Raw genomic sequence first — 27,901 nt, forward strand, 5'->3', positions numbered from 1 at the left:
TATAAGTTTTATAATAAGAAATATTATAAGTAATATTTCAGCTTTTGTTTGTTCTTAGAGTTGCTGGTTTGTGTCAACTGTAAGCCAGTCTGAGCTCTTGGAGATGGGCAGGATAGAGAGGAATTTTGATGGGTCTGCTCATTATGTCTATGAACATCAGAACTGTTTAAGATGTTCATGCATCTGCTGAGAGGCACTGGTTGTGCACTAAAGAACTACAGCCAATTAGTTATCTGATGGTGCACAGAGCATTCATTGAGAGAACACTGGAACACTGGAAATATGTTTGCTGCATAAAGCCACAGTCCTGTATGGACTTTAAAAACAGCATTTCAAAAACTACATGCACAGGGGATTGTTCACAGCTATAATGGGGAAAATGTCCCAGATGGTGGCTTTAATCTTGAGATGTTGTCAGACAGAGCTTCAGAGATTGCCCTAATCACCTCTTCCTCTTATTTTTCTAGGCTACAGAAATGGCATAGACTTTCATCTCTAAATGAGCTAAACTAAGACTTGTTGATGTTGAAAAGGTAAGATTGGTTCTTCACAGCAAAGCCGGGTGGTCCAACCCCAGACCAAGTGGCCTGCAAGAGTTCTGTGACACAGAACCTGTGAGCCACAAACTGAACTGAATTAAATTTCCATATCATAGATTAAAGTGTTTGCAATAAATAGTATTGAATATACATTATTAATATATTTAATTTTAAAATATATCATTAAAACACATTTAATATATTAATTTATTACACAAAATATTATGCAAACATTATTGTAGAAGGCTATGAGCCACCTCCCCATTCTCCCCTCCTCATAGGATCACCGGTGCCACCACTGTACATGTGGCCATTATGGAAAGGCTAGAAGGGGAACCAGCAGCAGTGGCAGCTGCCCCACAGTTAACTTCACACACACGCCCCCCATCAAGGGCGCTGTGGACAGTGTGGCCTGCAGCTCACCCCTTGCCTCATCCAACCTAAACCCCCCAACTTCCACAACAAGCACAGACCATAGGTAGGGGTGACAGAGCATCAACATTTGGAGGGCCACAGATTCCTTCTCCTTGTTGTAAAGGTTACTTATTGAACTTGTGCACATTTCCTCCAGAGTAAGTCCCATTTATTCCAGTGGTTCTTACTCCAGAGTAATGGTGCCTCGGATTGCAGCCTGTGTGCCTATAACATACATGGTACACTATGGTACATGGCGTTCGAGAAGCAGCCTGAACGTCTGTGTGAGCCCAAACAGCCAACTTGCCTGCCTGCCTTTTTTTTTAAGCTGCACTGTCAGCTGCCCCTTGTGGCTGCGAAGGACATGCGACAGCTATACTTAGTTGTGTGCAGTGCAACTAGGACCCTTGGAATGAGAAGGAGCCAGAGGATGGAGTCTGAGCAGCAGAAGCGTGAAGAGAACAGGCAGCTTGGGACATCCATTCCCCCTTCCCCCTCCCAAAGGCTGCCTCAGTGCAGGATGGATGCCGTGACGCAAACCTCAAGCCAAGGCTCTCGGTACTTAGCTGAGCCTCCCTGGATTCAAAGATGAAAATTGCCAAGAAACCACCCGTCACGGAGCCATGAGTGAAGTCTACTGTGGTGTGAGTCATATACAAGGAACCTTGGTTGTTATACAACACTGTGCTAGAAAGGGGAAGAGGGGAAATGCCATCCTTCACAGGCCATAGCAATTTGGTCTCTAGTATGCCTACATAACAGGGAGTCCACGAGAGAAACGATCTCTAAGTATATTTGTGCTGCTGCAGTCCCAACAGAACTCTGGCAACAAAAAACCCAGACTTCAGTCTCTGTTTTGTGAATCTTCTGCTCAGCTCAAAAAGGAACTCTAAATTATGTGCAATGTGCTTATAAGAACCTCATTCAATGGGCTGTGGGTTGGACTGCCCTGCAATAAAGTGTTGTGACGTTTTGTAGGGTTGAAAATGAATGCTTTTCTCTGTGTGTGGTGACTGACATGCAATAAACAGGAGCTGGCTCCCAAGGAGTTGATTATGTGGACAAAGTATGTACCGTGATACCTCGGGTTACAAACGCTTTGGGTTACAAACACTTCAGGTTGCAAACTCCGCTAACCCGGAAGTAGTGCCTCGAGTTGAGAACTTTGCCCCAGGATGAGAATGGAAATCACGCAGCAGTGGCACAGCAGCAACAGGAGGCCCCATCAGCGAAAGCTAATTAGTGTAATTAATTAATTAGCAAAAGTTAAGAATGGTTTCGGGTTAAGAACAAATTAAGTTCGTAACCCGAGGTGCTACTGTGTTGCTAAAGGAGAACCTACAGATCATAATACAGTGGAACCTCGGTTGTTGAACGTAATCCGTTTCAGAAGACCGTTCAACATCCAAAATGTTCAGCAACCGAGGCGCAATGGGCGGTTGGCAAATTCCATTGAGAAAATGGAGAAATGCACCTCGGAAGCCGTTCGACTTCTGAGGCGTGTTCAAAAACAGAAGCATTCACTTCCGGGTTTTCGGTGTTCGAAAATCAAAACGTTTGGCTTCCGAAGCGTTCAACAACTGAGGTAACACTATAGCAGATACATGTATTTAAAAAAATATAAAGTGGGAAGAAGTAGTTTTAAAGTGATATGTGTAGTTGGGATTAGGTTCATAATTTGCTGTCCTATTTGTTTTTCATTTGTCATTCGGTTGCCTTTTCTTACTTAGTTTATATTCACATTTATCTTTAGTGAAATGGACAGGACAACTGTTTCAAAACAATGTAATACTTGTGGTGATTTTTAAAAAAAACAGTATGAAAAGAAGCATTTAACCTATATAGACCAATCTACAATATATTGTTTTTATTGGAACAGATGTTGGATGTTGGGAAATGGCCAATATTTGCTCTCCGCTCTCAAGAGGAGTTGAAGTTAATTCGCCAGGCCTGTGTATTTGGCAGTGCAGGCAATGAAGTACTTTATGCAACTGAAAATGATGAGGTAACTTTTGCAGATATAACAATTAATAACTGTTTGCTTCTACATCATGTTTGTCTAAGCACGCATTGGATTAAGACTTCCAGGACACAGAACTTCAAGGCGATTGCAAGCACAGTAAATGGTACACAAGGAGTGGATGTCAACTTGCCTTGCACAATTTTTTACTGTGCCAAAATAGTTATCCTCGCTGCAGAATTCTGATTTTCTTTAACAAAGATATAGTTCTGATTAAAATATCTGACAAAATCTTAAAAAACTGTAACTATTTTATTAAACTTTCAGTCTGAAATGCTATGATAGTAAATATTTTCTGTACTAACAGTATCACTGTGTGACAGGTTTTTGCGCTTGGCACTAACTGCAGTGGTTGTTTGGGAATCGGTGACACACAGAGCAGCATTGAACCTCGAAGGTTAGATACTTTATGTGGCAAAAAACTAGCCTGCCTCAGCTATGGAAGTGGCCCCCATGTTGTTGCTGCTACCACTGGTATGTTGTGTGCTTTTCAGTGTGGTTAGTCTACTCTATTAGTCTACTTTGACAGGGATATTTAATTTTTAACTGTAAGAGAAAAGCAGTATCTACTCTTTACACTGATAAGGAAGAACATATTAAGTTTTCAATTCTGGGGTGATTATTGAGTCTAGTTCCTTATTTTTTCATGGGAATACTTGTGTTACCACCTGGATGGTCCAGATCTTGGGACTCTTATGATAATAAATGAAAATGATCTGTTAATAATGTTTTCACTATTAGAGATTCAAAAGCAGATAATGAAGGAACAGTCATATTTTGCTGGTGAAGCCAAGCTCAGATTCAGAAACACCAAGAGACAACATGTAGAAACACTAAGGAAAGAGCAAGGCTTTCCTAACTCTTAGAATATATCCATGTTACACTTTCTGTGTTCTTGATTCAGTACTCTCAAGCCTGTAAAGGCTATGGGGCACGTTTCTCATGAACTGCAAGAAGATGAAACCTATCCATTCTGAAGGAAATCAGCCCTGAGTGCTCACTGGAAGGACAGATCCTGAAGCTGAGGCTCCAATACTTTAGCCACCTTATGAGAAGAGAAGACTCCCTGGAAAAGACCCTGATGTTGGGAAAGATTGAGGGCACAAGGAGAAGGGGACGACAGAGGACGAGATGGTTGGACAGTGTTCTCGAAGCAACAAACATGAGTTTGACCAAACTGCGGGAGGCAGTGGAAGACAGGAGTGCCTGGCATGCTCTGGTCCATGGGGTCATGAAGAGTCGGACACAATTAAACGACTAAAGCAAAGTTGAAAAGCTTTTTGTAGTTGCTGCCTCCAATCCCAGACCGAACTTGTTTCAGCAGGCCTTTCCCTGTTGATTCAGTTCTACAAGGTTGGGTCGTAGAGAGGATGTGAATCTGGATCAATGCACTGTAGAGATAAATGGGATAGCTGATTGGGGTCTTTCCCCCCCTTTTTTTTAAGCAATGAGAGATTGCAACACTAAACCTAAAAGATCTGTCTCATGTGTCCCCTTGCAGGATAAAGTTCCAGTAGGAGAGAATATTATACTTTGAGATGCATAGTAAGCATGGAGATTTTACTTTGCCAAAAAGAGGAGGGGGTTATATAACTTCGCACATTCTCCTCAAGATTTAAATGGTTTCATTTGAAGGCTTGACAATATATGGATTGCTAATAGAGCACAACCCATCCCTTTTACTTTTTTGAACCATTATTGTCTCCATTAATGCTTGCTAATGCTTAAATTGACATTTGCCCTTAATCATGTTCTATGTGTTGTTGTTGTTTAGTTGTGTCCGACTCTTCATGACCCCCTGGACCAGAGCACGCCAGGCACTCCTGTCTTCCACTGCCTTCCGCAGTTTGGTCAAACTCATGCTGGTAGCTTCGAGAACACTATCCAACCATCTCGTCCTCTGTCGTCCCCTTCTCCTTGTGCCCTCCTTCTTTCCCAACATCAGGGTCTACATAGTGGTTAAATCACAGCAGAGGACAATATATGGAACAAAAAGCTTCAGCCATTGTTTATTTTTTCTCTTTAGTTGGGAAAAAGATAGCTTGTAATGTTTTCAAAGTTATTTTCTTTTTATATTGTAGAAGGAGAAGTATATACGTGGGGACATAATGCTTATAGTCAACTGGGCAATGGAACAACCAACCATAGTTTAGTTCCTTGCCAAATCTCCACCAACTTGTTAAACAAAAAAGTGGTTGAAGTTGCCTGTGGCTCACATCATTCAATGGTTTTAACATCTGATGGAGAGGTAAGAAAATCTATCAGAATCTTGTTCAAGTAACTTTGGAATTTTATATCTGAAACAAAAAGGGGCAAGCCCTCTGGATTGGATAAAACTGGGGTGTAAATTGTATGCTGATAGCCATCTGAAAGTTCACTGGGCTACATTGGGCTACTTTTGGGCTACATAACCACTGCAAAAATAATGTCTCTTTCCTTAGTTTCTGAGGTTAGACAAGGGGTTGTGTGTTGTTTTTAAATGTACTATATTATCCCAGATATGCTGGGATACTAGCTCAGATACATGAATACTCACACTGCTGTCCTAGTAACTGTTTCCACAAACAAGAGGCAATCTTATCTAGTATCAAGAACCCAGAAAAGAAAGAACTCTTTTTGAGATGTAACTTCCAAATAATATTTGCTTCTGTTTGTTTGCTTTTGGGATGATGTCTTCACAGACCTATCAGTGACATGAATTTTCCAGAAAATTTTGAGTCACAAAAATTTCCATTGGCCTAAATCAACTGAGATTTTAATTTAGCATTTGTCTTTGACATAAGTGTAATCTTAAACATGTTTATTGGAAGTAAGTACCATTGAACTAAGGGTAGTTAAACCTCTGTAGGTTAAACCACAGAGCCTAGGGCTTGCTGATCAGAAGGTCTGCGGTTCAAATCCCTGCGACGGGGTGAGCTCCCGTTGCTCGGTCCCTGCTCCTGCCAACCCAGCAACGAAGTGCAAGTAGATAAATAGGTATTGCTCTGGCGGGAAGGTAAACGGTGTTTCCGTGCGCTGCTCTGGTTCGCCAGAAGGGCTTAGTCATGCTGGCCACATGACCTGGAAGCTGTACGCTGGCTCCCTTGGCCAGTAAAGTGAGATGAGCACCTCAATCCCAGAGTCGTCGACAACTGGACCTAACTGTCAGGGGTCCCTTTACCTTTACCATTGAATTAAATGGACCTGGCATTTCTCTCAATATGGGATTATAACCATATAATATAGTTTGTTTCTTTACAGGTTTATACATGGGGCTACAACAATTCAGGGCAAGTTGGATCTGGCTCAACAGCCAACCAGCCAATTCCACGGAGAGTCACTAGCTGCTTACAAAGCAAGATTGCAATTAACATTGCTTGTGGCCAGATGTGCTCAATGGCAGTGGTAGAAAATGGCGAGGTAAGAGATTTCTTCAGAATTAAAAAGGCCGTTTTTCTTTATGGTGTGTAATCTTGTGGTTTAAGTTGTTGACTGTGTCTCCCTACAGTAGACAATGCTGCTAATTAAGGCAGATCTTTAATTATAATAAATCTGGTTAGATAGATTCTGACCGAATATTCTCTCCTGGTGTCTGGAGAACAACTGTCTCTTAACATTCAGAATAGTGCTTCCTCCTGTCATTAAGGCTCAATTTCTGATTTCACCAGGGTAAACTCCTCCCTCCAAGCTGGGCACAGTTTTGAGCATAGAAGCTTGTGAGTCCTTCTTGTCCTCTGTGCCTCCTCTTACAAAGCATTTGAATGAAAGTCTATTGTTCTGCAAAGAAGAGTATTTCAGAAGGTCTGAGGAGAGGCCCCAGTGAAGATAATTGGGTATCCATTCTCCTTCCCCGATGCTAGGTAGTGCAAGCATGTTGCAGTATGGTTGTGCGGCAGAGCTGTCAGAATGCTCTGCCCCCATCTTCACAAGGAAGCACCAATCTCAGTTATTAGAGACTCTGCATTGGAGGTGCCCAAGAGGCAGTGCAGATGGCAGGCCAGTCTGCCCATGAGGTGAACTGAAGCAGCCATCTCAGGTAGCAGAATCTCAGGTAGCAGAATCACACAATGACAGCTTCTGGTGAGATCTCACCGGAAGCTGCTTCTGTCACCTTTACCATTTCACCTTAGGTGACAAAATGGATCAAAGGAGCAATTCTGTATTGGAAGTTTGGAGTGTTAGGTCTGTATATGGACAAAGTGCAGCTCTATTTTTTATGCTCCTCATGAAGTCTGTTAACAGCTGTCTAGAGACTGTCAACAGGCTGAAAGTTGAATCCAGAAAACAGATTTCAATGGTTAAACTGGGGGATAGGATGTTTGTCAGTACCAGATTGGTAGCTACATAGATTTGGGCTACCTTCTGTCACAACTTTGAAATATTCTTCCAAGGGAACCTCTCTGACTGGGTCTTTTCTGAGTGTCCAAGTTAGTCAAGGCTTTTTTGTTCCCTTGAGCTTTTAATAACTGCAAATCCACCTCCCCATGTCTTCATTTACTCTGTGGGCCAGATCCAACAAAATAGTTGCAGCAGCTGGAGGCAGCACAATGAGTCCCACTAAAAGGGTGAGGCTTCCCCACCTCCTGGCACCACACATTCGCTCCTCCAAATCAGCTCTGGGGTCCATGTGTCACGTCAACATATGGAGGGAGGGAGCGGAGATTGTTCTGTCTGGCAAGAAATGCTTGCGCTGATGGAACCATTGTAACAGCGCATGGTTGAGTGCCACCCCTCCACTGCTGCCTGCATGGTAAAGTAGAGGAAATGCCACCCCTGGCCATCATCCTCTTTGCCCTAAAAATCAAATTTGTGGGTGAAAGGGAGTCCTAAAATTGCAGATTTTGTTTAGGTCTAGTTTGGGGGCAATTCCTCAGGTAATTTCCCATCCACAACACATAAGCATTAAAGGGCATGATAAGTTGAAAGCTGCTGAAGGGGAAGTGGGCAGAGTCTGGAATAAGAACTGTGAGCGGAGCAGTGTCCTTTTTCCTTCCTTGAGACCCCCTGGGAGACTCGCCAAACGTTCTGAACCAGGAACTGGGTGTGGACCAAGGGACCGGTTACTTTTATAAGCTATGTGACTTTGTTGCTTTAGTTTGATCTTTTTACGTAGTCATTTATGCATTGTAGTATTCTAATTTTTCTGACTTCGCTTTTATTTTTATTGATTATAGTCTAGTAATGATTTATTGTTATTGTTTGAGAGTGCATTTCTGTTTGATTATTATTTGCTGATATGTAGGGAGTAAATTTAATAGTGTAATATACCCTAAATGGATCATTGCATATTGCTTTATTTTATATGTTATTTATTTTAAGGTCATATTCTTTATCATGGCTCATTTGCATTGGATTGGATTGTTATATGGATTGTGATTTTTGATGTATATTTTGTTGTTGTTATTTCTACAGCTTATAACCTGCCTTATAGAAAGGTGGCATACAAATTAGAAGTGAGATGAAAAGAAAAGCCAGGGGCTTTAGCTGCTCATGGGATCAGTTTAGGGGCAAATGCAGGAAACCATTGGACAGCGCTGCCTCTGCAACCTGAGAAGTCTAGCTAGTGTGTGTCTAACCTAATACTAAGGCAGCAGCTACCCAAGCAAATTGGGGCATTCAGATGTTTCCCTGATCAAGCAGGTCATTTCATCACCCCTGTACACATAGATATATTGGACTGGGCAGGATCTTTTCTTGTTAGATGCTTCTCAGGTGAATGCTAAGGTCCCATGGAGTACAGAACTGGTTCTAACGCTTAAGGAAACTAAAGGGGTTTTCCCCCCTCAAAAAAGTGTCATAGTGAATTACACAAAGATTATAGGGGACTCCTGTTTTCCCTCTTCTTTACTCTTATTCCTGCAAACTAACTGGAATTATCTTCCTTTCTAAGGTTTACGTCTGGGGATACAATGGCAATGGTCAGCTTGGATTGGGCAATAGTGGCAATCAACCAACACCTTGCAGAATAGCAGCTCTGCAAGGCATCCGTGTGCAGCGGGTAGGTTTTGTTTGTTGCCAGGCCTTGGTTAAAAGCTTACCCTACTGGGCTATGTATTTCATCTTATATACTGATAGCAAGCCTATCCTCCCAAGTGTGGATACTGATGCAGCCAAAACAGCGCTATCCCATACAGGAGGGAAGGTGGCAACATGCCTGGGGGAAGCTGCAGGTTTACAGAAGCCCAAAATATATTTAGGAAAAACATTCAAAGGGGGAAGGACCCCAAAAATAGCTCTGTGAGCCATGCTCAGTTGACATTTAGTGCTGATTGGCTTTTGATGGGCTGAACTGGTGTGTGGGAGACAGAGAATGAGCAAAGTATTTGGAAGAGAGTCTGCTTAACTGGAGTTTCGAAAAGGAGCACTCTGCACTATCTTATATCGTCAAAGAAATTAAAGTTTTATCAGAGATACTGTCGAAAGTGACTTGAGTTATCAGTACAGTGCCATTATCCTGAAATGGATTTTCTAGATGGGTAAATACAGTGGTGCCCCGCAAGACGAACGCCTTGCAAGACGGAAAACCCGCTAGACAAAAGGGTTTTCTGTTTTGGAGGCGCTTCGCAAAACGAATTTCCCTATGGGCTTGCTTCGCAAGACGAAAATGTCTTGCGAGTTCCTGCGGGGTTTTTCCCCCTTTCCCCCCCTTTTCCTAAGCCCTAAGCCGCTTATCAGCTGATCCGCTAAAACCCGCTAAACCGCTAATAGCGCTAATCCGCTAAGCTGTCAATGGGCTTGCTTCGCAAGACGAAAAAACCGCTATACGAAGAGCCTCACGGAACGGATTAATTTTGTCTTGCGAGGCACCACTGTATTAGGGACTGGGCAAGTATTCAACATGAGACAGCTGAAAATGGGAGCATCCCCAGAATCAACGGTCAAGCTCAAAACAGATTAAAACACAAGTCTACATGTCTGGGTAGAGTACAATGCAGATACCTGACAGGTGTCAATAGACAGAGTTCCAAAGGGTGGGTGCTGCCATGCTAAAAGACTCATTTCTTACAAGTGCTGAATGAATAGTGTGTGGCACCTGGTACAGGGTCCGTTCTGCAGGCAGAAGTTGTCAAGTGGGCATGTATGGGGAAGTGGATATGTGGAGGAACAAGGTTCAATTAGGTAGTGTAGCTCTTAGTGTCATAAAATTCTTCCTGATCTTTAGTCAGAATCTCCTTTCATGTAACTTGAAGCCATTGGTTTGGGTCCTACTCTCCAGAGCAGCAGAGAACGAGCTTGTTCCATCTTCCTTGTGACAGCCCTTCAAATATTGGAAGGTGGCTAGCATATCTCCTCTCAGCCTTCCCTTCTCTCCTGCAGAAATAAAAAGACTCACACACATCCTTGAGTGAAGGGTTTTGTGGGGAGGGGGAAGCTGGGGAGACTTTTGCAAGCTGCAAATGTCCCATTCATTAGTGTAATAAAAAAGAAACCTAAATTTCAATGAGAAAAGACTTATTTCCCAATAACTTGGGATGAATTAGCCTTATTTCAGTTTTGTTTTTTTTACCTGTTCCATAATGTAAGTTAATCTGAGCAATGCTGGCCCAAGACACTTAACTGAGTATTTGTAGATGTGTTGTGATTGCAGGGACAACTGGTTTGAGATAGCCCACCTTCTGCCTTTTCCTGTTTCCTTGGCTCTTCCTAATCCTGCATAAGGTCATGATAGCCTCCTGTCAGTTCTGAATTTACACATTGCCTAAGTGTCAATCTGTATACACTCTATGTCCTGCCACATGCAGACAAAAGACTCTATGATATGTTGGAAGCTGGTATTTCAGTATTTCTCACAAAATCCAAGAGAGATGAGCTTCTCAAATTCTGTTTGTGAATCTTGAATGGTGATAAATGATTCAACTGTCTTTTGCATTTGGTTTTTTAAATAAATACTTCTCCAGAAATGTTTTTAAAAGCTTTAATAAATCTTCTTGGATGCAAAATGCAAAAATGTAAGAATAAAAATTATTTTAGGTGCTTTTCTTTTCTAGGTTGCCTGTGGCTATGCACATACCTTAGTGCTAACGGACGAAGGTCAGCTGTATGCCTGGGGAGCAAATTCCTATGGCCAGTTAGGCACTGGGAATAGAGGGAACCAGTCCTATCCTGCACCTGTTCCTGTGGATAAAGACAGGTAGGATCCTGCTAATAATCATGCAATAAGCAGAATTTGTAGCCTGTACTGCAGCAACTGGGGGATTTTTTCCCCATAGACATTATCCATAAGTAAGGAAGATAGTAAAATTATTAGACTGTTTACATTTCTGAATATAAAGCCTATAGATCTATACAAAGGTGCTTTGGCAATAAGAGAATAATTGGGAAAGAGCAACTTGGTAGCTGGAAATGGCAGTATCATGTTCTGTCTTTCTTGGAAACAGTAGTTTTGTGTGTGTGTGTGCTTTTAAGCTGTTGTTTCCCAGTATGAGAAGTGCAAGGCTTTAAGAGTGTGGATATTAGAGCTGCACTTACAACTTATCAAGCTAGGACTACGCATTACTAGTCCACTTCCCATTTCCAAACACTGGCTGCTCCTTCTCTGCTTCCCTGCCAGAATGAGGTGGAGACATCTGCAGAAGAGAAGCAGTGGGCAGGGGAATCCCCAACAGTTCCCTTTTCTGCAAAGATATGCTTCCCGGTTGCTTGCCAATCCCCCTTCCCAATGCTGTTCTGCAATAGAGAAGAAGCAGTTTGCCTGTTGGAAATGTGAGGTGCTTGGTAAACCCAGACAAGAGGTGTTGGCTGGAGACTTTCCTTTTTCCATAATTTGCTTCTAATACCGTATTTAACAAATGAGATCTCAATTTGTACTTGGATACGGATCACAGTTATCAGATGCCTTTGGGCACTTGCTGTATGCTTTTATAATCACATCCAGGAGAGTGATGTTTTGCTTTCAGGCAGGTGTGCTGTGGTTTGTGTAGACAAATATAATATAAGCCACACCTGCAAATAAGCCGCACCTTTAAAATCCAATTAAAAACTGGAAAGAAAAAGAAACAGCAGCGGGGGCCAGCTGGACAAGGAGAGACACCTCAAACCACGGCAGGTGGGGTGGGACGGCGGGAGCTGCTGCGCCGCCACCATGCATTCCTCCTTTGCCTGCCCCGCTGCTGATAATCCCACCGCTCCTGGCACCAGACAGGCACCCCCCTGCTCCATTAACAGTGGCGGGGCAGGCAGAGGGGAACTGCATGGTGGGCACTGCTGTGGCAGCCCCTGTCGGCACTTGCCATCCCACCGCCTGCCACTCCTGGGCACCCCCCCCCCAAGTCAGCAGAGGCGGGAAATGGCAGCCACCAGCCAGCCACCTGCCACCCCTGCTTGCCAGGGCTCCAGCCGGAGTTAGAGTTAAGGGGGTGGGTGTTCACGGCATGTCTGTTTCAGCCAATTTTTGTAAGGTCGTGAATTTAAGTCGCACTTTAACTTTTCACAGTTGGAATTTGAAAAAATAAGTACCAATACGGTATTTATTTCATAAAATTTATGCAGTGCTTGATTGTAAAAAATCTCCAATTGGTTTATGGTATTGAAATAAGCTCTGTGAGAGCCAGTGTGGTGTAGTGGTTAAGAGCAGTAGTCTTGTAATCTGGGGAATTGGGTTTGAGTCTCCGCTCCTCCACATGCAGCTGCTGGGTGACCTTGGGCCAGTCACACTTTTCTGAAGTCTCTCAGCCCCACTCACAGAGTGTTTGTTGTCGGGGAGGAAGGGAAAGGAGAATGTTAGCCGCTTTGAGACACCTGAAGGGGAGTGAAAGGCGGGATATCAAATCCAAACTCCTCTTCTTCTCTTCTTCTCTCTTATAGTCTCAGATGGCATCACTGGGTGGGTTGCATCACTCGCCTGACCTCCCTGGGGCTAAGACACTGCTGCATCTTGGGATGGAGGAGGCCCATGGGGGGTGAGGTCAGTGTGGTACAAGCACACTGTCAGTATCAGTCCAGCCTCCTTGCCACTGCTTCACCTGTCCCTGTCCTGGTATGCAGCAGCAGTTCAGCCAGAGTGAGGTCAGGTGAGCAGCACAGCTCCTCCAGGCTGTCTACCTCTGCTGTCTTCATAACCCATGATTTAAAGTTGGCTTCTTTAAAACAAAGCATGATTTGGCAGAAAGGCTATGTGTGTGTGTGTGTCATATGTCAGGTTTAGAGAAAACAACAACCTGCAATTCATTAAAAACAGAAGGGAAATTTTCCAAACTTGTTGCTGTGCCCTAACTGTAGTTGGCAGTGCCTGAACTTGTTGCCATCAGGATAGACCATGGTTTCTCATTGCCTGAATTCATGTTTGCCCTTAAAGACTATTTACAGAAATATTGTAAAATTAAGGAATGTTAGAAGGATGTTGGAATGAAGTTATGTGGTTTTAGCAGTAATGTTATAAAGGAGTATTTAAAGATGGATTGTTAACAGGTGAGAATGTAAAGTTATAATATATTAAGATAAATTATTAAGATAAAAGCAAAAATGGAAAGGATTTGCTGAAATAACTAATTGAACTAGAATACAAAAAAGGGAGGTGTGAGGAGGTCAGGGAAACAAGTAAATGAAAGTCAAGATATGGAAAGGTTGATTTGTTTTTAATTGTTTTTTACTTTTTTGTATTTTGTATTTTTTTCTTTTTTTCTTGTAACTTTTTTGAAACTTTAATTCATATTATTTAAAAAAAGAAAGAGAGAATTCATGTTTGCCCACAAACTGTGGTTTGTATGAAGCTGACAACCTAGAATCTGAAATCATAGCTTGAAGTTGTAGTACTGGCTGGTTTGCTATGTCTGAGTTCAAAGTCCATTAAAAAAAAACAGGGCAATTGTTTTGCATAAAGAGGTTCCTGCACCATGGAGACGAATGACTTCATGAAATTATGAAGTACAGTCCTCAGTTGTGAAATAAAAGCATATAAAAATATTGAAAACATGGTTTGAGTATTGTCTGTTTGGAAGCTCAAACAACTAAAGTGTTAATTTGGCCTAACACAATCTGGTGTCATGTTATGTTTGAATGGAGACTAGACCTTTTTATTTGAGAGGCAGAGGTGTGTCGTGCTTTCTTGAGAATGGCAGATTACAGAGTACCTGATTCCTTAAGGCAATTCCTGCAAGCAACAGGGTGTGGTATCCCACTGCCAGGGAGAGGGAGGAGCAAACACCATAATAGCTGTAGACTTTGAGGACCCAGGAACAGTGGAAGCCAGGACTACTGAAATGCTTTATAGGTCCTAGAAAACATACGAGTTGGGCACAGAAGAGCACATAAAAAATTTATAGCACATGACCTGCCTCCCGCAAAAACAAACAAAAAAAAAAGATTCTGGGAACTGTAGTTTACCCCTCACAAAGCTAAACGGCCTCGGTCCTGTATACCTGAAGGAGTGTCTCCACCCCATCATCCAGCCTGGACACTGAGTCCAGCTTCGAGGGCCTTCTGGTGGTTCCCTCACTGTGAGAAGTGAGGTTACAGGTAACCAGGCAGAGGGCCTTCTCGGTAGTGGCCCCTGCTCTGTGGAACCCCCTCCCATCAAATGTCAAGAGAATAACTATCCCGACTTCTAGAAGACACCTGAAGGCAGCCCTGTTTAGGGAAGTTTTTAGTGTTTAATGCTGTATCATTTTTTTGATATTTGGTTGGGAGCCACCCAGAGTGGCTGGGGAAACCCAGCCAGATGGGTGGGGTAGAAATAATAAATAATAATAATAATAATAATAATAATAATAATAATAATAATACTTCCCAGCACCCTTAACAAACTACTGTTCCTAGGATTCTTACTATTCTTACTATATATTTATTTATACCCCACTTTTTCCCCTGACAGGGCTAAAGGTTGCTTACAGATAAAAACAAGAATTGCTAAAAGCAATGTGCAGTGTTTATGCAGCCTGACCAAAGAGTCTAAAGAGAGTTTGTTTATAACTGATAAATGTGCCTAGAAATGCAAGTCTAGCCATCAGAATTACAGTCGAGGCAAGGGATAGGAAAGGCCGTTAGGTTACAAATATGCATTTTATCCACCGAAGTGGTCCTGGAACAATGGCCACCTGCAGCTAGGACTTCTGAGCTTTGTCACTGCATGTTGTCCTTATGCCACTGTGTTGTTTTTTTACGTTTGCTTTTAAATATAGAGTCGTAGAGATTGCTGCATGTCACTCTGCTCACACTTCTGCTGCTAAAACCCAGGGTGGCCAAGTGTACATGTGGGGTCAGTGCCGGGGACAGTCTCTCACTCTGCCGCATCTCACCCACTTTGTCTGCACGGATGATGTGTTTGCTTGTTTTGCTACTCCTGCAGTGACTTGGCGTCTCCTCTCAGTGGGTGAGCTTCAGACAATTTTTTTTCTGTTTGCGTTGCTGTATCTTACTTAGTTCTTGAAGATATGTAAATAGCATTCTTTTCAGTGGTATAGTTTGGATCACAGCTTGGTGGAAGAAATAAGCCCCAAGTCCTTGTCAGGGTTGGCTCTATCTCCTCTGACATGGCTTCTCTTTAGGTGAAAGGCAGGCCTTCTGCCATATTGGTCCTAAGGGGCATCTGCCCCCTTAACTTGGACTGCTGAAGGCTCCTTTCCGTCTGGTGTTCTGCTGAATGTGCTCTTAAATCTTCCCAGGAGGAGAGGAAAGCTCCAAACACCGCTGCTATGATAGCAGTTGGAAAGCATCTGAATGGCACAGGCCTGACAATTCTGAGAGCTGTGGAAAGCCCTTCCCTAACTGTGTTGCAGGTCTGAGCAACTGCAGAACCACAAAGGAGAATTTGCAAGAAGCTCAGCCGTAGGCCAGGAGTAGGGAGCCTGGGGCCAAAATGCACAATCCCAGACTCCTGGGATTCCCCCCAGGCCACCCCGCTCTCTGCACATCGTCCTAGAGCCGCCTTCCTCAACCCTGGGTCCCTGTGTGTTGTTGGACTACAACCCCCATCATTCCTAGCAGCATGGCCAGTCAGGGATTATGCCATTCAAGAACATCTTGGGGCCCGAGGTGAGAAAGGCTGTCCTGGAGTTTTCCTGCCTGGCTGGAATATGTCCCTGCACTCTAGTGTGCCTGGCTGGAGGACAGAGGTGGGGTGTCAGTGTGTGTAGAAATTAGCCTCCTGTGCATCAGTAAAATTTACATTAGTTGGCCTGCCCCCTTTTGCTGGTAGCCCTGCCCACCTGCAGTATGTCAGCTCTGGCAGGTTGCCTCTTCCGTCCGATCTGCTGCTCCCTTCATATGGCACCGTATGTCTGCAGTGACCTCATCAGTCAGAGTGAGAAACAGAATATCCTGGGATATGGTTAGCTTCCCACTACGTTTTAACCAAAGTTCCAACCGGAAGTAGAAAAGAAAGACAAGCAGCTTGGTGAACTGTCACCGGCCAGCTCCCACAGCGCTTCTGCAGAACCATCCTGCCCCAAGAGAAGCAGTCACAAGCGCTTTTGCTTTTCCCATTTTGTTGTAATTTTTAAAAAGTAATCCTTATCATTGTAAAAATATTTTGTGAACTGATTGAGGTCAGCTTGAAAAACAATATATGTGTTGCATACACAGATGCCTCCTACTGCTCAGAAGGCAGGAAATGCAATCCTAAAATTCCTGTCGGTCTCTCAGTTTGTTTCCTGCCTTCGCTCAGGGTCTGCTGATTCTCCACCGATTCTCCTACAAGCTCAGCTCATTCTGCCTCCTATTTCTGTCTCCTCTTCTCTTTAGCCTAGTTTAGCCTTCTGTCTTTTACTGCTCTCCTCTTTGCTTTTCCTTTGTTTTAAAAAAAGCACATGTTTATTTGCCCAGCTCCCTGGTGCAGCTTTCCCTTTTTACTTTGCCTCCTTTTCTCCCTGTCCCAATAACTCCATCTTAGAAAGGATCAACCCGTAAGACTTGTGGCAGCAGCAAATGCTGCCAGGTCCTTAAGAAAATGGGCATATTCCGTGGTAGCAGTTGGCAAATGCCTCTTTGCTTCATCTTCCTAGACTGGTGAGCTAACATTTGGGACAGTCAAGTTGCTGTAGCTGCAAGGAGGAATTTATTGCCAGTCCCACTCGATTGCCCTCCACATCAGACAGTCTTGGCCTTGCTGCCCAAAGTGAAACTGCTCCCTCAATGACCCACCAATCTCTGGGTATGCAACAAAGCAGGCACCATTTTGAGTAAAACAGTTATGAACACAGGCCACCAGATGGTGCCTGGAACCTGCCTCAGGCAGAATGCCTCTGACTCTCTTGGGGAAGCCTCTGTAGAGGCCGAGGTTTAGACCACAGAGCCACCCATGTCCCTTATTGGAGGTTCCACCAATTGCCAATCAGAAGGTTGGCGGTTCAAATCCGCATGATGGGGTGAGCTCCCATTGCTGTGTCCCAGCTTCTGCCAACCTAGCAGTTCAAAAGCATATCCGTGCAAGTAGATAAATAGGTATTGCTGTAGCAGGAAGTTAAACAGTGTTTCCGTGCACTCTGGTTTCCTTCACGGTGTTCTGTTGCACCAGAAGCAGTTTAGTCCTGCTGGCCACATGACCCGGAAAGCTGTCTGTGGACAAACGCCGGCTTCCTTGGCCTGAAAGTGAGATGAGCGCCGCAACCCCATCGCCGGCTTTGACTGGGCTTAACTGTCCAGGGGTCCTTTACCTTACCTTTAACAAGCTGAGACAATGTCAGCACAGCAAATCTCCTGAGCAGGTAGACCTCCCCCCCCCCAGGGACATCCCTCCTGTTTCTTAAGTTCCAGCTTTCTGTTTAAAATTAGACTGTTTTCAGAAAAATCCATTTGCTGACATTTCATGCTGTTTGATTTCCTTTTTCTTTCACCCATAACACTGGCATAAAGAGTACCAGGAGTGGGGCTTTGCAGGCTCTGAGCCACCTAGATAAAGAGATCTTCGGATCTTGAAATATGGGTCCCCTCAACAAAATTTAAAATTCGGCTTTGTAATTCGGAATTTATGTGATGTGATTTGATTTGATTTGATTGGCTGGTTAATAAAAATTATTTTTAAAAAAGATTAAGAGATGGGGGAAACCTTTCCTTGCCCCCATAGCTATGGGCCATTTTTTTTGTTTAAACTGTTGATATTGTTTCACCCCATAGCTTTGTGGGGAAGGGTGTCCCATTCTATGTTTTCTAGGTGGTTTGGAGGCTGCATGGCTATTTCATTTGAGGCTAAGCAGCTCCCTTTGCCCCTCAGTGGCTGCAGGTACCTCAAGCACATTTTCCTTGAATGCTAAAACTGTGTGGGGCAGATACTGGTGCTGCTCCTTCTACTTAGAGCAGGCACTTAGCCAAGGCAGCTTTGGGGCAAGGGGTGCTTCAAAAGGTTCTTCCCGGTTTCTGAACTGCTCTCTCTCCACCCCACCCCACCCCGGTTGTGATTGACCTTTGGTCAACACCATCCAGAGAACGAGTGTTACATGGTACCCCAGACTCCACAGCACTGCGGCATTCCAAGAGTCCTGCCACTTAGCCTGTGTTTGTAGAAATGAGGCACAGAAGAGACTGTGGTGTCTTTAAGATACATGGTTTATTAGCGCGCGCGCACACACACACACACACACACACACAACTTGAGCCTATGATGGAGGGGCTCACAGCAATACACGGTTATTTTTCTCCCATGGCCGTCACCTTCGATTTAAACTGCCACTATGCTTTTTCCTCTAGCTTATACCAGGCAAGCTCCAAACCTGAAACTCCACCCTTGAAATTCTTGCACTGTCTTCTGCTAACTACCCAGAGCCCAAGGGGTAGGGGGAAAAACCATAATGGTAGTTTGTGAGTGACATCAAATTGAAAAATTGGGGGGCGGGGGCGGAGCTCAGAGCAATGTGGGCTTGCAGTTTAAATCCAAGGCAACAGATGAGGGCCATAACCCCCACAAGGGATGGAGTCGCTTTCCTTCTTTGCTCAATGCTGTTCTGTGTTAGCACGTTGGTTTTGTATTTATAATCAGATCCATCATAGCTGGTATTCAGCTCAGCCAGGGCTCAGAGCTGGCGGCAGAGCTGGAGGAACTGCCCTGCAGGTCCTTGGTCCCTTAACTGCCTGCCCCTGGCTGGGGGTGGGGGCCTTAGACCCCTGGTTGTGCTGGAGTCTGCTCCATTCTGCTCTTCAGCTTTTTAGGTTGGGGCCTGGGTGTAAACTGTGGGAACTTCAGTAGCTTATGTGACAAATGAGGATGTGGTTACCACTCGGTCACAAGCCAAGATAGACAATTCCTGTTACGCAAAGAACTCCCGATGTGGCCAGGCCGGGTGTCATGTTCTAAAGAGAAGAATGGCTGAAAGGCTGTCCCCTCTCTCCCCTGGTTGCGTGCATGATTGTCAGTTTCCCTTTCCTTGAAATGCTCTTGCCTGCTTCTTTTGCATTGGTTCATGTGAAGAGAGGGCCGAAGGGAGAGGCAGTGGGTTTTAAATGTATTCATTGGTGTCTTGTTTAGAGCCTGATGACCACTTAACAGTAGCTCAGTCAATAAAGAAGGAATTTGACAGTCCAGATAATGCAGATGTGAGATTTCAAGTGGATGGAAAATACATTCATGTTCATAAAGTCCTTCTCAAAATTAGGTATGGAACTAATATTCCCACCCTTTTTTCTCCCTTTTTGTTGTTCTGTTTTACAACCAGAATCAAGCTGCTTGCCAGTGACGTAACTTATTTTCCTTTTGTATGTAATTCTTCAGGTGTGAGCACTTCCGTTCAGTACTAAACAACAATAACGATGAAATTATAGAAATAAGTGAATTCTCCTATCCCGTTTACCGAGCCTTTCTAGAATACCTGTACACGGACAGCATCAGTCTTCCTCCTGAAGATGCAGTAGGTAATTGGAAGAAATGGGTTCATTTAGAAGAGCTGAAGTTCATTTCAGCAGGCTTAAAATGTAAAGTAGTTGAATGTATTGAAAAGCATGTGATACTCTTTAATACTTCATATATTTTGAGAACAGCCCTTTTTTATTCTGATTATTCATTTGTTTATATAGGTGTCCCCCCACTTATGTGCGATCAATTTGTGCACCATCATGTATACACGTGGCATTGGGAAATAATTTAATTTAAACTTGGAAATGGTGTGAGAGAGCTAGAGAGTCCTTGTAGCTGGAGCTGGAAGAGGGCATCAGTGAAGACAGAGGAAGCCCTGAAGAGACCTGAGGCGCAGCAGGGCTTTTTACAGCTGCTTAACTTCCCCGCCTAACAGCTGATGCATGGGGTAGCGCAGCAGCTGCCAGCCCCAGACCTTCAACTCCAGATATTGTAGTCTGGATTGGGGAGAGAGTGGGAGAGAGCTAGTGAGCAGGAAAAAAGAGGGTTTGGAAGCTTTTTACATGATTTCTTCACATGATTTCAGTTATGCACATGGGGCCCCCAGGCAAGTGGTAGGATGCCTGTACATTGAATTTCAGAATGGAATCTGCTGCACTAACTTTCCACTTCCAGCATGCAGCATCCTTACTGTGTATTTGAGAATTCATGGGTCAGTACATTGGATGCATTTATGAGTCAATGCACTGGAGCAATCAGCATGTATTTGTCCAGCTTGTAGCCTTTGAGAAAGGCCTTAATTAGCGGTAAAGTGGGTAAATTATAATTTTGTGTGCATGTAGTTGGATAGACCTGTAGGTGTCACAGGACATTTTGAATAAATGATAAAATAAGCAAAACCTTTGTTGGATTCCTTTGGAGGCCCCCTTAGTTCAGCACTCATACAGCCTTTCAAGATATATCTGATTGGATTTTATGTGATGTAAGCGGGACATGGCAGAAAGAGCAATTGCCTGATGATAATCTGGTCACCCGTGGTATTTTCCCCCAATAAAACAGGGTGTGAATTCTGGTTTTGCTTTTAACAAATGTCCAGTCTTGTTTTAAAGTTCTCTAAGCAAGTGATCCTGGCTTATTGGAAGGAGCTGAGCAGTAGACCTTAAGTAGCCTTATCTTTATTAGCTTTAGCAGTACAGAATTCCTGCCCTCCAGATGAGGGAGCCAGAGGGCCACCTGCCCCAGGTGGTGGCAGGAGGAGCCCCAGGGGCACTGCTCAACTAACCTGCAGGTAATCTAAGAGGCTTTGCCCCTATTTGATTATTTTCAGCATCCCTAATTTTCCTAATGTACCATTTGCATACTTGAGCAAAATTAAATCACTGCTTCTCCCCAGGCTGCAGTTTTGATAAAAAATTATCACAGTTATGCTGGCGTTCAGCATAATTGCTCAATTGATAATATGACCTTTGACATTGAAGACCCAATAGTATTTCACATCTTCCGTAAAAGAAGAAGTGAAATCTCAATTATTTCCCTTTTCATTTTCAAAAAGGAACACTGCATAAGCATTACATCACATAACTCCCCACAACAAAGAATTTATATAACGGGAACATGCAGTCCATAGCAGTTGCCAGACTCTGTTTGGGGTGGGAAGTGCAGGCCATTGTCACGAAAGTCAGTGTGAAGAAAAGGGAATGAGGAAATGGTTGCTTTCATAACACATATAGTCCGCCTTACTTTTTCTACTACAGGCTCTTAGGGCCTCAGGAATCAGGATGGGGGTTGCTCAGTCCTGACTGATCACAGGCAGACCAAGCCAAGCTTGTCCTGGCTGCAACCTCAGGTCTTCACCCACTGAGTAGGAAGGTCTGAAGGGGGCAACTGTTGCACATTCAGCTGAATGCCTGGACAACCAGGATTCCCGATCCAGTGGGAAACTGGAAGCATGTTAAATAGTGCCCCCAAGAAGCAACCGTGCAGCTTGTTAAGCTATAAAGCTGTGGTCTACCAATTTTGATCCATGAAATACAGGACTATAGTGAATGCATTTTTCCTGCCTTATTCCCCTTCTGGGCAGTTATATTAAGATCCAGAGTTTCTGTTTCAGGGAAACCTTAGAAAAATAGGGATGAGTTAAAATTGTGGAATGCAAATAGCAAGCATGTTGTATATGCAAAACATCCCTAAATGTTTGTGTGCCACTGAAAATATGAACTCTTAAATGTTTCCTTTCCTTCTAACCTGTGTGGCCACGTATATCCCCTGCCCCCTCTTTTCTCCTGGCAGGTCTCCTGGACCTCGCAACCTTCTACCGAGAAAATAGACTGAAAAAGCTTTGCCAGCAAACAATCAAGCAGGGAATTTCTGAGGAGAATGCAATCGCCCTTCTTTCTGCCGCAGTCAAGTATGAAGCAAAGGTAGGAATGAGGCTTACCAATGAGGCTTAATAGTTTCCTGCAGAGATGCTTGTGATGTTTGAGACCCCTTGGTATTGGAAATAATCTGGTAACTAAGAGACTAAGCTGGGAAACCCCGCCAGATGGGCGGGGCATAAATAATAAGATTATTATTATTAAAATTTAAATGATGATTATGAATCAGGAGGGGCCCAGTTTGAATTTTGCTTTTGTAATATACCTTCCAGGTGGCTGTCAGGGGTGCTTCCCAGTCCAAGGAATACACATGGCAGAGCTAACTCTTTAGTCGCCTCTACAGCTCGGGATGCCTAAGCACATGTCTCTAGTGTCTAGGCAGCTGTTCCCAGGTCTGGACTCTATGGAGCAGTTGCAGCAACTGCAGAGCACTCTGCCTCCACCAGGTTCTGCCCCTTCTCCCCACAGCCTGTGCACACATAGCTGGCACCTGCACGAAGACCCCTCTGTCCTCCCCCCTTCCATCCTCTCCTGGTTCTGGGCAGGGAGCAATTGCCTGTTCTTCCTCCAGCTCTGAAGCTTCTCCTGCCTATGAGTCCTACCTCCTGGTTGGTACAGGTACCCACAAACCACTGCACTCCTCTCCCCAGTCAGATGGCAGCCCCCTTCCAGCAGGGCACACTTATCTGCGTCCTGCCAGGGGCAAAGGGCCATTTTCTGAGCCTCGGCTTCCCATCTATAGAGAATACTCCTGGCCTATCTTCCTTGGCTGTTCTAAGGATGACAAGACACAGGATGCAAAGAAGTTTGAACATTTGAAAGTACAGCACAAATATAAATCTGAAGGTCACAGTTTTTTCTGGTTTGTTGTTGTTTAGTCATTTAGTCGTGTCCGACTCTTCGTGACCTCCTGGACCAGAGCATGCCAGGCACTCCTGTCTTCCACTGCCTCCCGCAGTTTGGTCAGACTCATGTTTGTAGCTTCGAGTTTGTCCATGGAGTTTTCTTGGCAGGGATACTGGAGTGGCTTGCCAGTTCCTGCTCCAGGTGGATCACGTTTGGTCAAAACTCTCCACTACGACCTGTCCATCTTGGGTGGCCCTGCACGGCATAGCTCATAGCTTCTCTGAGTTATTCAAGCCCCTTCGCCACAGCAAGGCAGTGATCCATGAAGGGTTTACAAGTTATCAAATAGCTATCCAAAGAGAGCTGCAGACTTTCCCCTTCCCCTCTGCCTTCTAGACTTGCTATCGTGGATGTCTTCATGGGACCAGGCACTAGTGACCTGCCCTTTCTGTTCATAGCCACCACAACAGATTGTCTGCACTGAAATATACTATATCGAGTAAAGGAAAAAAATAAACAAAATCCGTAGCTCAGCCACAAAGTTGCATTTTCAGCAGAACTTGTACACTTTAAAATATCTTGAACACTCCCTTTGTGAGAGCTGTTTTTGTGTATTCATGGTGCATGGTACATTATTATTGAAGAACTTTAAGTGATGATTCTAAAAAAGCAAGGGTTGGATCTATATTTACTCTCCTTAACTAAGGGATGGATGGACTCCTTCCATTTACAGAGAGGAGCAAGTTCCTTCCTTCTGCATGGAGGCAATTTTCACCCATTCCCCCTTCTTCCTGCTGCTCCCAGCTCGACCTTCTTTGCTGTACTGAATGCCCCCCCCCCGACTTCTGGGGGAAGGGACAGTCAGAGAAACTCACTTCTCTCCTGCCTTTTAGCAGGAAGAGTTCAGCTCCTGGGTGGCCAGGATCCAGCCTTCATAGTTCTATTGTAACAATTTCTTTTCAAATGCTTTTTCTTCTCTTATTCAGGTTGCTGAGTATGGTTCATATTACTGGAGCCAACTTTATTTTCAATATTGGCTGCATTTGCAGATGCTGAACTGTGGCTTAGTGCTAATGGGCTCAGATGCTTTAATTGAGATTTCGGCATTGCAGTTGGACTAGATGCCCCACAGGGTCTCTTCCAACTCTGCAGTCCTTTGATCCAGTGACTCTTTGAAATGAAGTACCAACAAGGATTCTTTCAAAGCGTTAATTCTATCATGCAACAGCAAACTATCACTCGGCTTTGGAACACATTTTTTTTTTTTAAAAAAAATCCTTACTAGCTTTTCAGGTACCTTTTAACTAAATAACTTTCTAAAGAAATTCCTGAAGTAACTGATATTACAGTTTGAAGTCTTGTTTATTCTGCTATATTTTACTCCAAGGCAACCCATTTATCCTAAATAGAACCCAATAAGGCAGACATGTATGTACAAAATATTTTTTAAAATGTGATCCCATTGAGATTCCAAGATGAAATTTTGCAAGTAACTCTTAGAAATATTAAATAATACATATCTGGCAATTTTTAAATCATATTAATTTTTAAATCACTTTTTAAAAATTAAAATTTTGTATCTTAACTTTAAATTTTAAAGTAAGCCCATCATGTGACAATAACATATTAAAGGTTCTGAAGAGATTGGCATTTTTAGTTTTGAAATATCTCAATTCTTGGCTGAGCTTTCAAGGTTTTTGGGTAGTCTGGCAAGGCCAAAATTGTCTTTTTTTAAAATTTCAAACCCGCATAACTCAAAATTGGGATGAGGTAAAAAAATAAAATTTCAGATTTAAACTTAGTTTTGATCATTCAACAAGTGTACAAAATATTAAGAAAATTGAATTCCATGAGGTAAAAAAAACTGGATCACTTGATACAGAATGACCTGCAATTGGAGTTACCAGCCCATGGGTGGCAGCTGCTGTCAGAGTTTACTTTGAATTTCGGCAAACGTCAGCGCAGGGGCTGCAGCTGTGCCTGGAAAATGTATCCGCCATGTCGCTTCACTTTGGGTGGTCCCATTTCCGCTAACATATGTAATACTTATTTCCTTCCTAGGAATTAGAGGAATTTTGCTTTCGGTTTTGCATAAACCACTTGACTGTAGTTACTCAGACATCAGGCTTTGCAGAAATGGACCATGACCTTCTGAAGAACTTCATTAGCAAAGCCAGCCAAGTGGGAGCATTTAAAAACTGAAGGAAGGGCAGTTGCAGAAAATCAAGGTATTTTCAGAAGGGATACTCACGAAGTAAGTGCTGAAAAAAGAGTACGTCTCATGAATGTAGTTTGGCTCGCAAAACATAGCCACTAACTTCATTGGAGCAAAAAAGGCTGCGGGACTCTCATAGCCACTCCCCCGCCTCCAAGATATTGCTGCGTCTTCCTTTATGTCACTTGTTCAGCTTTGAAAAACCTTGCAGAAATGCTGTTTGGCAGTTTGCATTGGCAGCATTCAGGAATCAGTGTGCTGCTCTAGTAAGGGAAAACTCCCCCTCTTAGTACTTCTGGTGGGTGAAAACCTAGGAAAGGACATTTCACTTCGTCTATTCACTTCGTGTTCTACTCTGTTTGCAGAGGATGCCACCTCTTGGCTTTAGCTTGGGCATGGACAGAATTCATGTCGTCTTCAGTTTGAGGGACTAAGTAACCTATGCTTGTGTTCCAAACACGTATTGTAGAATTCAGCGGACCTCTCTAAAATTGTATCTGTACTGTTTGCTGAACCCTTCAGAGCAACATATTATCCTAAGTGAAATTCAAATGGTGTCACTCTATCAGTCTCTCTGCTGCAACAATAGTGCAAGCTTTTGTGGGCTTTTGACAAGGAATTAAATTACTCCCTGGTTTAAGTCTAGGCTAGTTTTCAGAAATCTAAACCCACTTAAAAGCAAGTGTCATAAAAGCTCCAGCATTATCAGCCGTCTACAAAAGAGACTGCAGTGGCACATAACCTCATGACCGGGATTGAGATGCGCTCAGCAACCAGAACTGACAGTATTTTTTCTGCAGGTTGCTTTCCTTTTTTAAAAACAAACAAACAAGCAGCAACTGGTGTTTTCCTCATTTGCAGGTAAATTTGGTTATTATACCAGCCTCTGCTGTGGTTGTCATTTCTAGGCTGTCACACACTATAATCCTCAGAGGCAAGAGGAGCAGGTAGCAGCATCGTAAACCTCTTTTGTACTCCAAGCTACAAAGTCATCTTTCAGTGAGTGCCTTTTGCAGCAGAAATTACTTCTCTACTTCCATCTACCCAAGGGTGGGTGATGGAGGACAGATAAATAGTTTACATTAATATGTTAGAACATTAATAAAAGAAGGAGGAGCAGTGGAGCTGCTCTATGGAAAAGAGGTTGGCTGGGGGACAAAACAAGTGGATTTTTGAAGAGATTGTGTTCACTTACCTTTTTTAACTCTGGTTTTAAATTCTGCCAACCTGTATAAATTATGTATAATTTATTCTGCAGATCTTGGGGGCCACTGAGCTCTTCCCCTTAACTACTAAACTTTGCTTAACTCTTCTTCCTCCACTCCCACTTCTACAGCTTCAGATATCTAAATTTAACCTTCTCTAGTCACACGCTCTTACAGGGAAATCTCAACAGGAGCTAGTTCCTTCACTGTTAAAACTGGTAGAAAATACTCGTGTGTTTGACTAAGGTGTATTTTTAGAACTAGTCTTCTAAAGCTCTTCCATGTATGTGGGAACTTGAAAACTGCTTCAAAATCTGATGCATATTTTAGGTCAGAGAAAGGCCACAGTACTGTTTTGTCTTTGTCACCAAAGTGAAATGGGGTGCAAAGAAAAATGGGGAAGAAAATTGGTGTTTCTAGTCTATAAGGTAAATTATAAGAGCTTTTAAACTTCCCATTGGTAGAAAGTACAACTGGTATTTACCTGAAAAGTAGATTTGTAAGGGTGTCATGCTGTCACTGGGTTGGGGGGAGTTGTCCTGGTGAGGAAGGCAGGAGCGATAAGCTCTTCCCTCAGTGGGTGTCCCCCCCAGACTCACCAAGCTCAAGTTCTGCTGTAGAAAGTACTGCTGACTGTAGAAGGAGCAAAAGGGGACCAAAGCGCAGGCAAGAGCAGGAAATGGGGGAGCCACCACTTCTTGAAGAGCTTACTGCTCCTGCCTTCCTCACCAGGACAACTCCACCCAACCCAGTGACAGCATGACACAAGTGTTACTGCCAAGTAAACCTTGTGTAAGATAAAGATATAAAAGTTGCTTGTTTAATCCTTATTGCTGAAAATCAGCATCCTTGTGGGCCATTCAAACCAAATTAAGGAGTTTTTGCGATCCTTGGAAAGACATCCCGTGGCCACAGAATGCATCAGCTCTCCCTTTCTGAGGATGAAGAGATCCTTGGTCCTGCTTCTGCCACAACTGCCCTGACCAGACCAACCTTGGAGATCCAGTGTCTCTAGGGCCAAAAAGGGACCTGCTGGCTGGCCAGCAACCATGGGAAAGTGACCCAAAGGAGCTAGTGCATTTGCCCTCCCTGCCCCTGTTCACCAGCTGAGTGCTCCTCCACCCTCCTTTCCAGCGCTGGCGAGAGCTTGGCAGAGCATGAGAAACGGAGGAAGACACTGCTCTCTCGCACAGAAACCCAAAAGCCACAGCTAGGAGGAGGCAGAAGAGAGGGCTGCAAACCTCTCCAGCCTATTTGTATCTGGAACTCAGAGCACTGACACTCTTTTGCCCTAACCCTTATCTGAGCATGTGAACCTGAACACCTGAAGAGAAAATGTAACAACAACAACAACAACAAAAGGGCATGAGTGCAGAGGGAGGGATGGCAGGCGAATATGAAACTGTATTGTAGTAATACAAAAACCCAAATAAACTAAAGGTGAAAAAGCCCTAAAAATAGTTACACACTAGTATTTTGCTAGCAATCTGACTGCATTGAAATCACTATTAACGTTATACTACCAATGTTTGTAAATGTGTATTGTACTGAAATAAACATTTCAAGAATGTAGTTTTTTTCTCTAAATCAT

The 27,901-nt window shown here is 43.6% G+C and overlaps 1 protein-coding gene across 11 annotated transcripts; it reads left to right on the forward strand.

The window, feature by feature from the left end:
- Positions 1-41: 41 nt before the first annotated feature.
- Positions 42-27,190, forward strand: LOC309327148 (RCC1 and BTB domain-containing protein 2). Of its 11 annotated transcripts, none has more exons than XR_014150425.1 (13): positions 42-533; positions 2,833-2,958; positions 3,297-3,447; positions 5,055-5,221; positions 6,214-6,372; positions 8,843-8,950; positions 10,941-11,083; positions 15,069-15,259; positions 19,346-19,472; positions 19,589-19,728; positions 20,852-20,957; positions 21,959-22,089; positions 24,952-25,088. XR_014150425.1 is itself a non-coding variant. In XM_081836239.1 (13 exons), exons 2-12 carry the CDS (start codon positions 2,833-2,835, stop codon positions 25,090-25,092), a joined length of 1,584 nt encoding a protein of 527 aa, XP_081692365.1. In that variant the 5' UTR covers positions 46-533; the 3' UTR covers positions 25,093-25,118; positions 25,967-27,190. The 11 variants fall into 11 exon arrangements, 7 of the variants coding, with proteins under 7 accessions (XP_081692363.1, XP_081692365.1, XP_081692366.1 ...); XM_081836239.1 differs by lacking the exon at positions 20,852-20,957 and adding an exon at positions 25,967-27,190 and having other exon boundaries at positions 46-533; positions 24,952-25,118; XM_081836240.1 differs by lacking the exon at positions 20,852-20,957 and adding an exon at positions 26,641-27,190 and having other exon boundaries at positions 46-533; positions 24,952-25,118.
- Positions 27,191-27,901: the final 711 nt, after the last annotated feature.

The sequence above is a fragment of the Podarcis erhardii genome (assembly GCF_964252035.2).
Source record: "Podarcis erhardii genome assembly, chromosome: 1".
NCBI classification, from domain to species: Eukaryota; Metazoa; Chordata; class Lepidosauria; order Squamata; family Lacertidae; genus Podarcis; species Podarcis erhardii.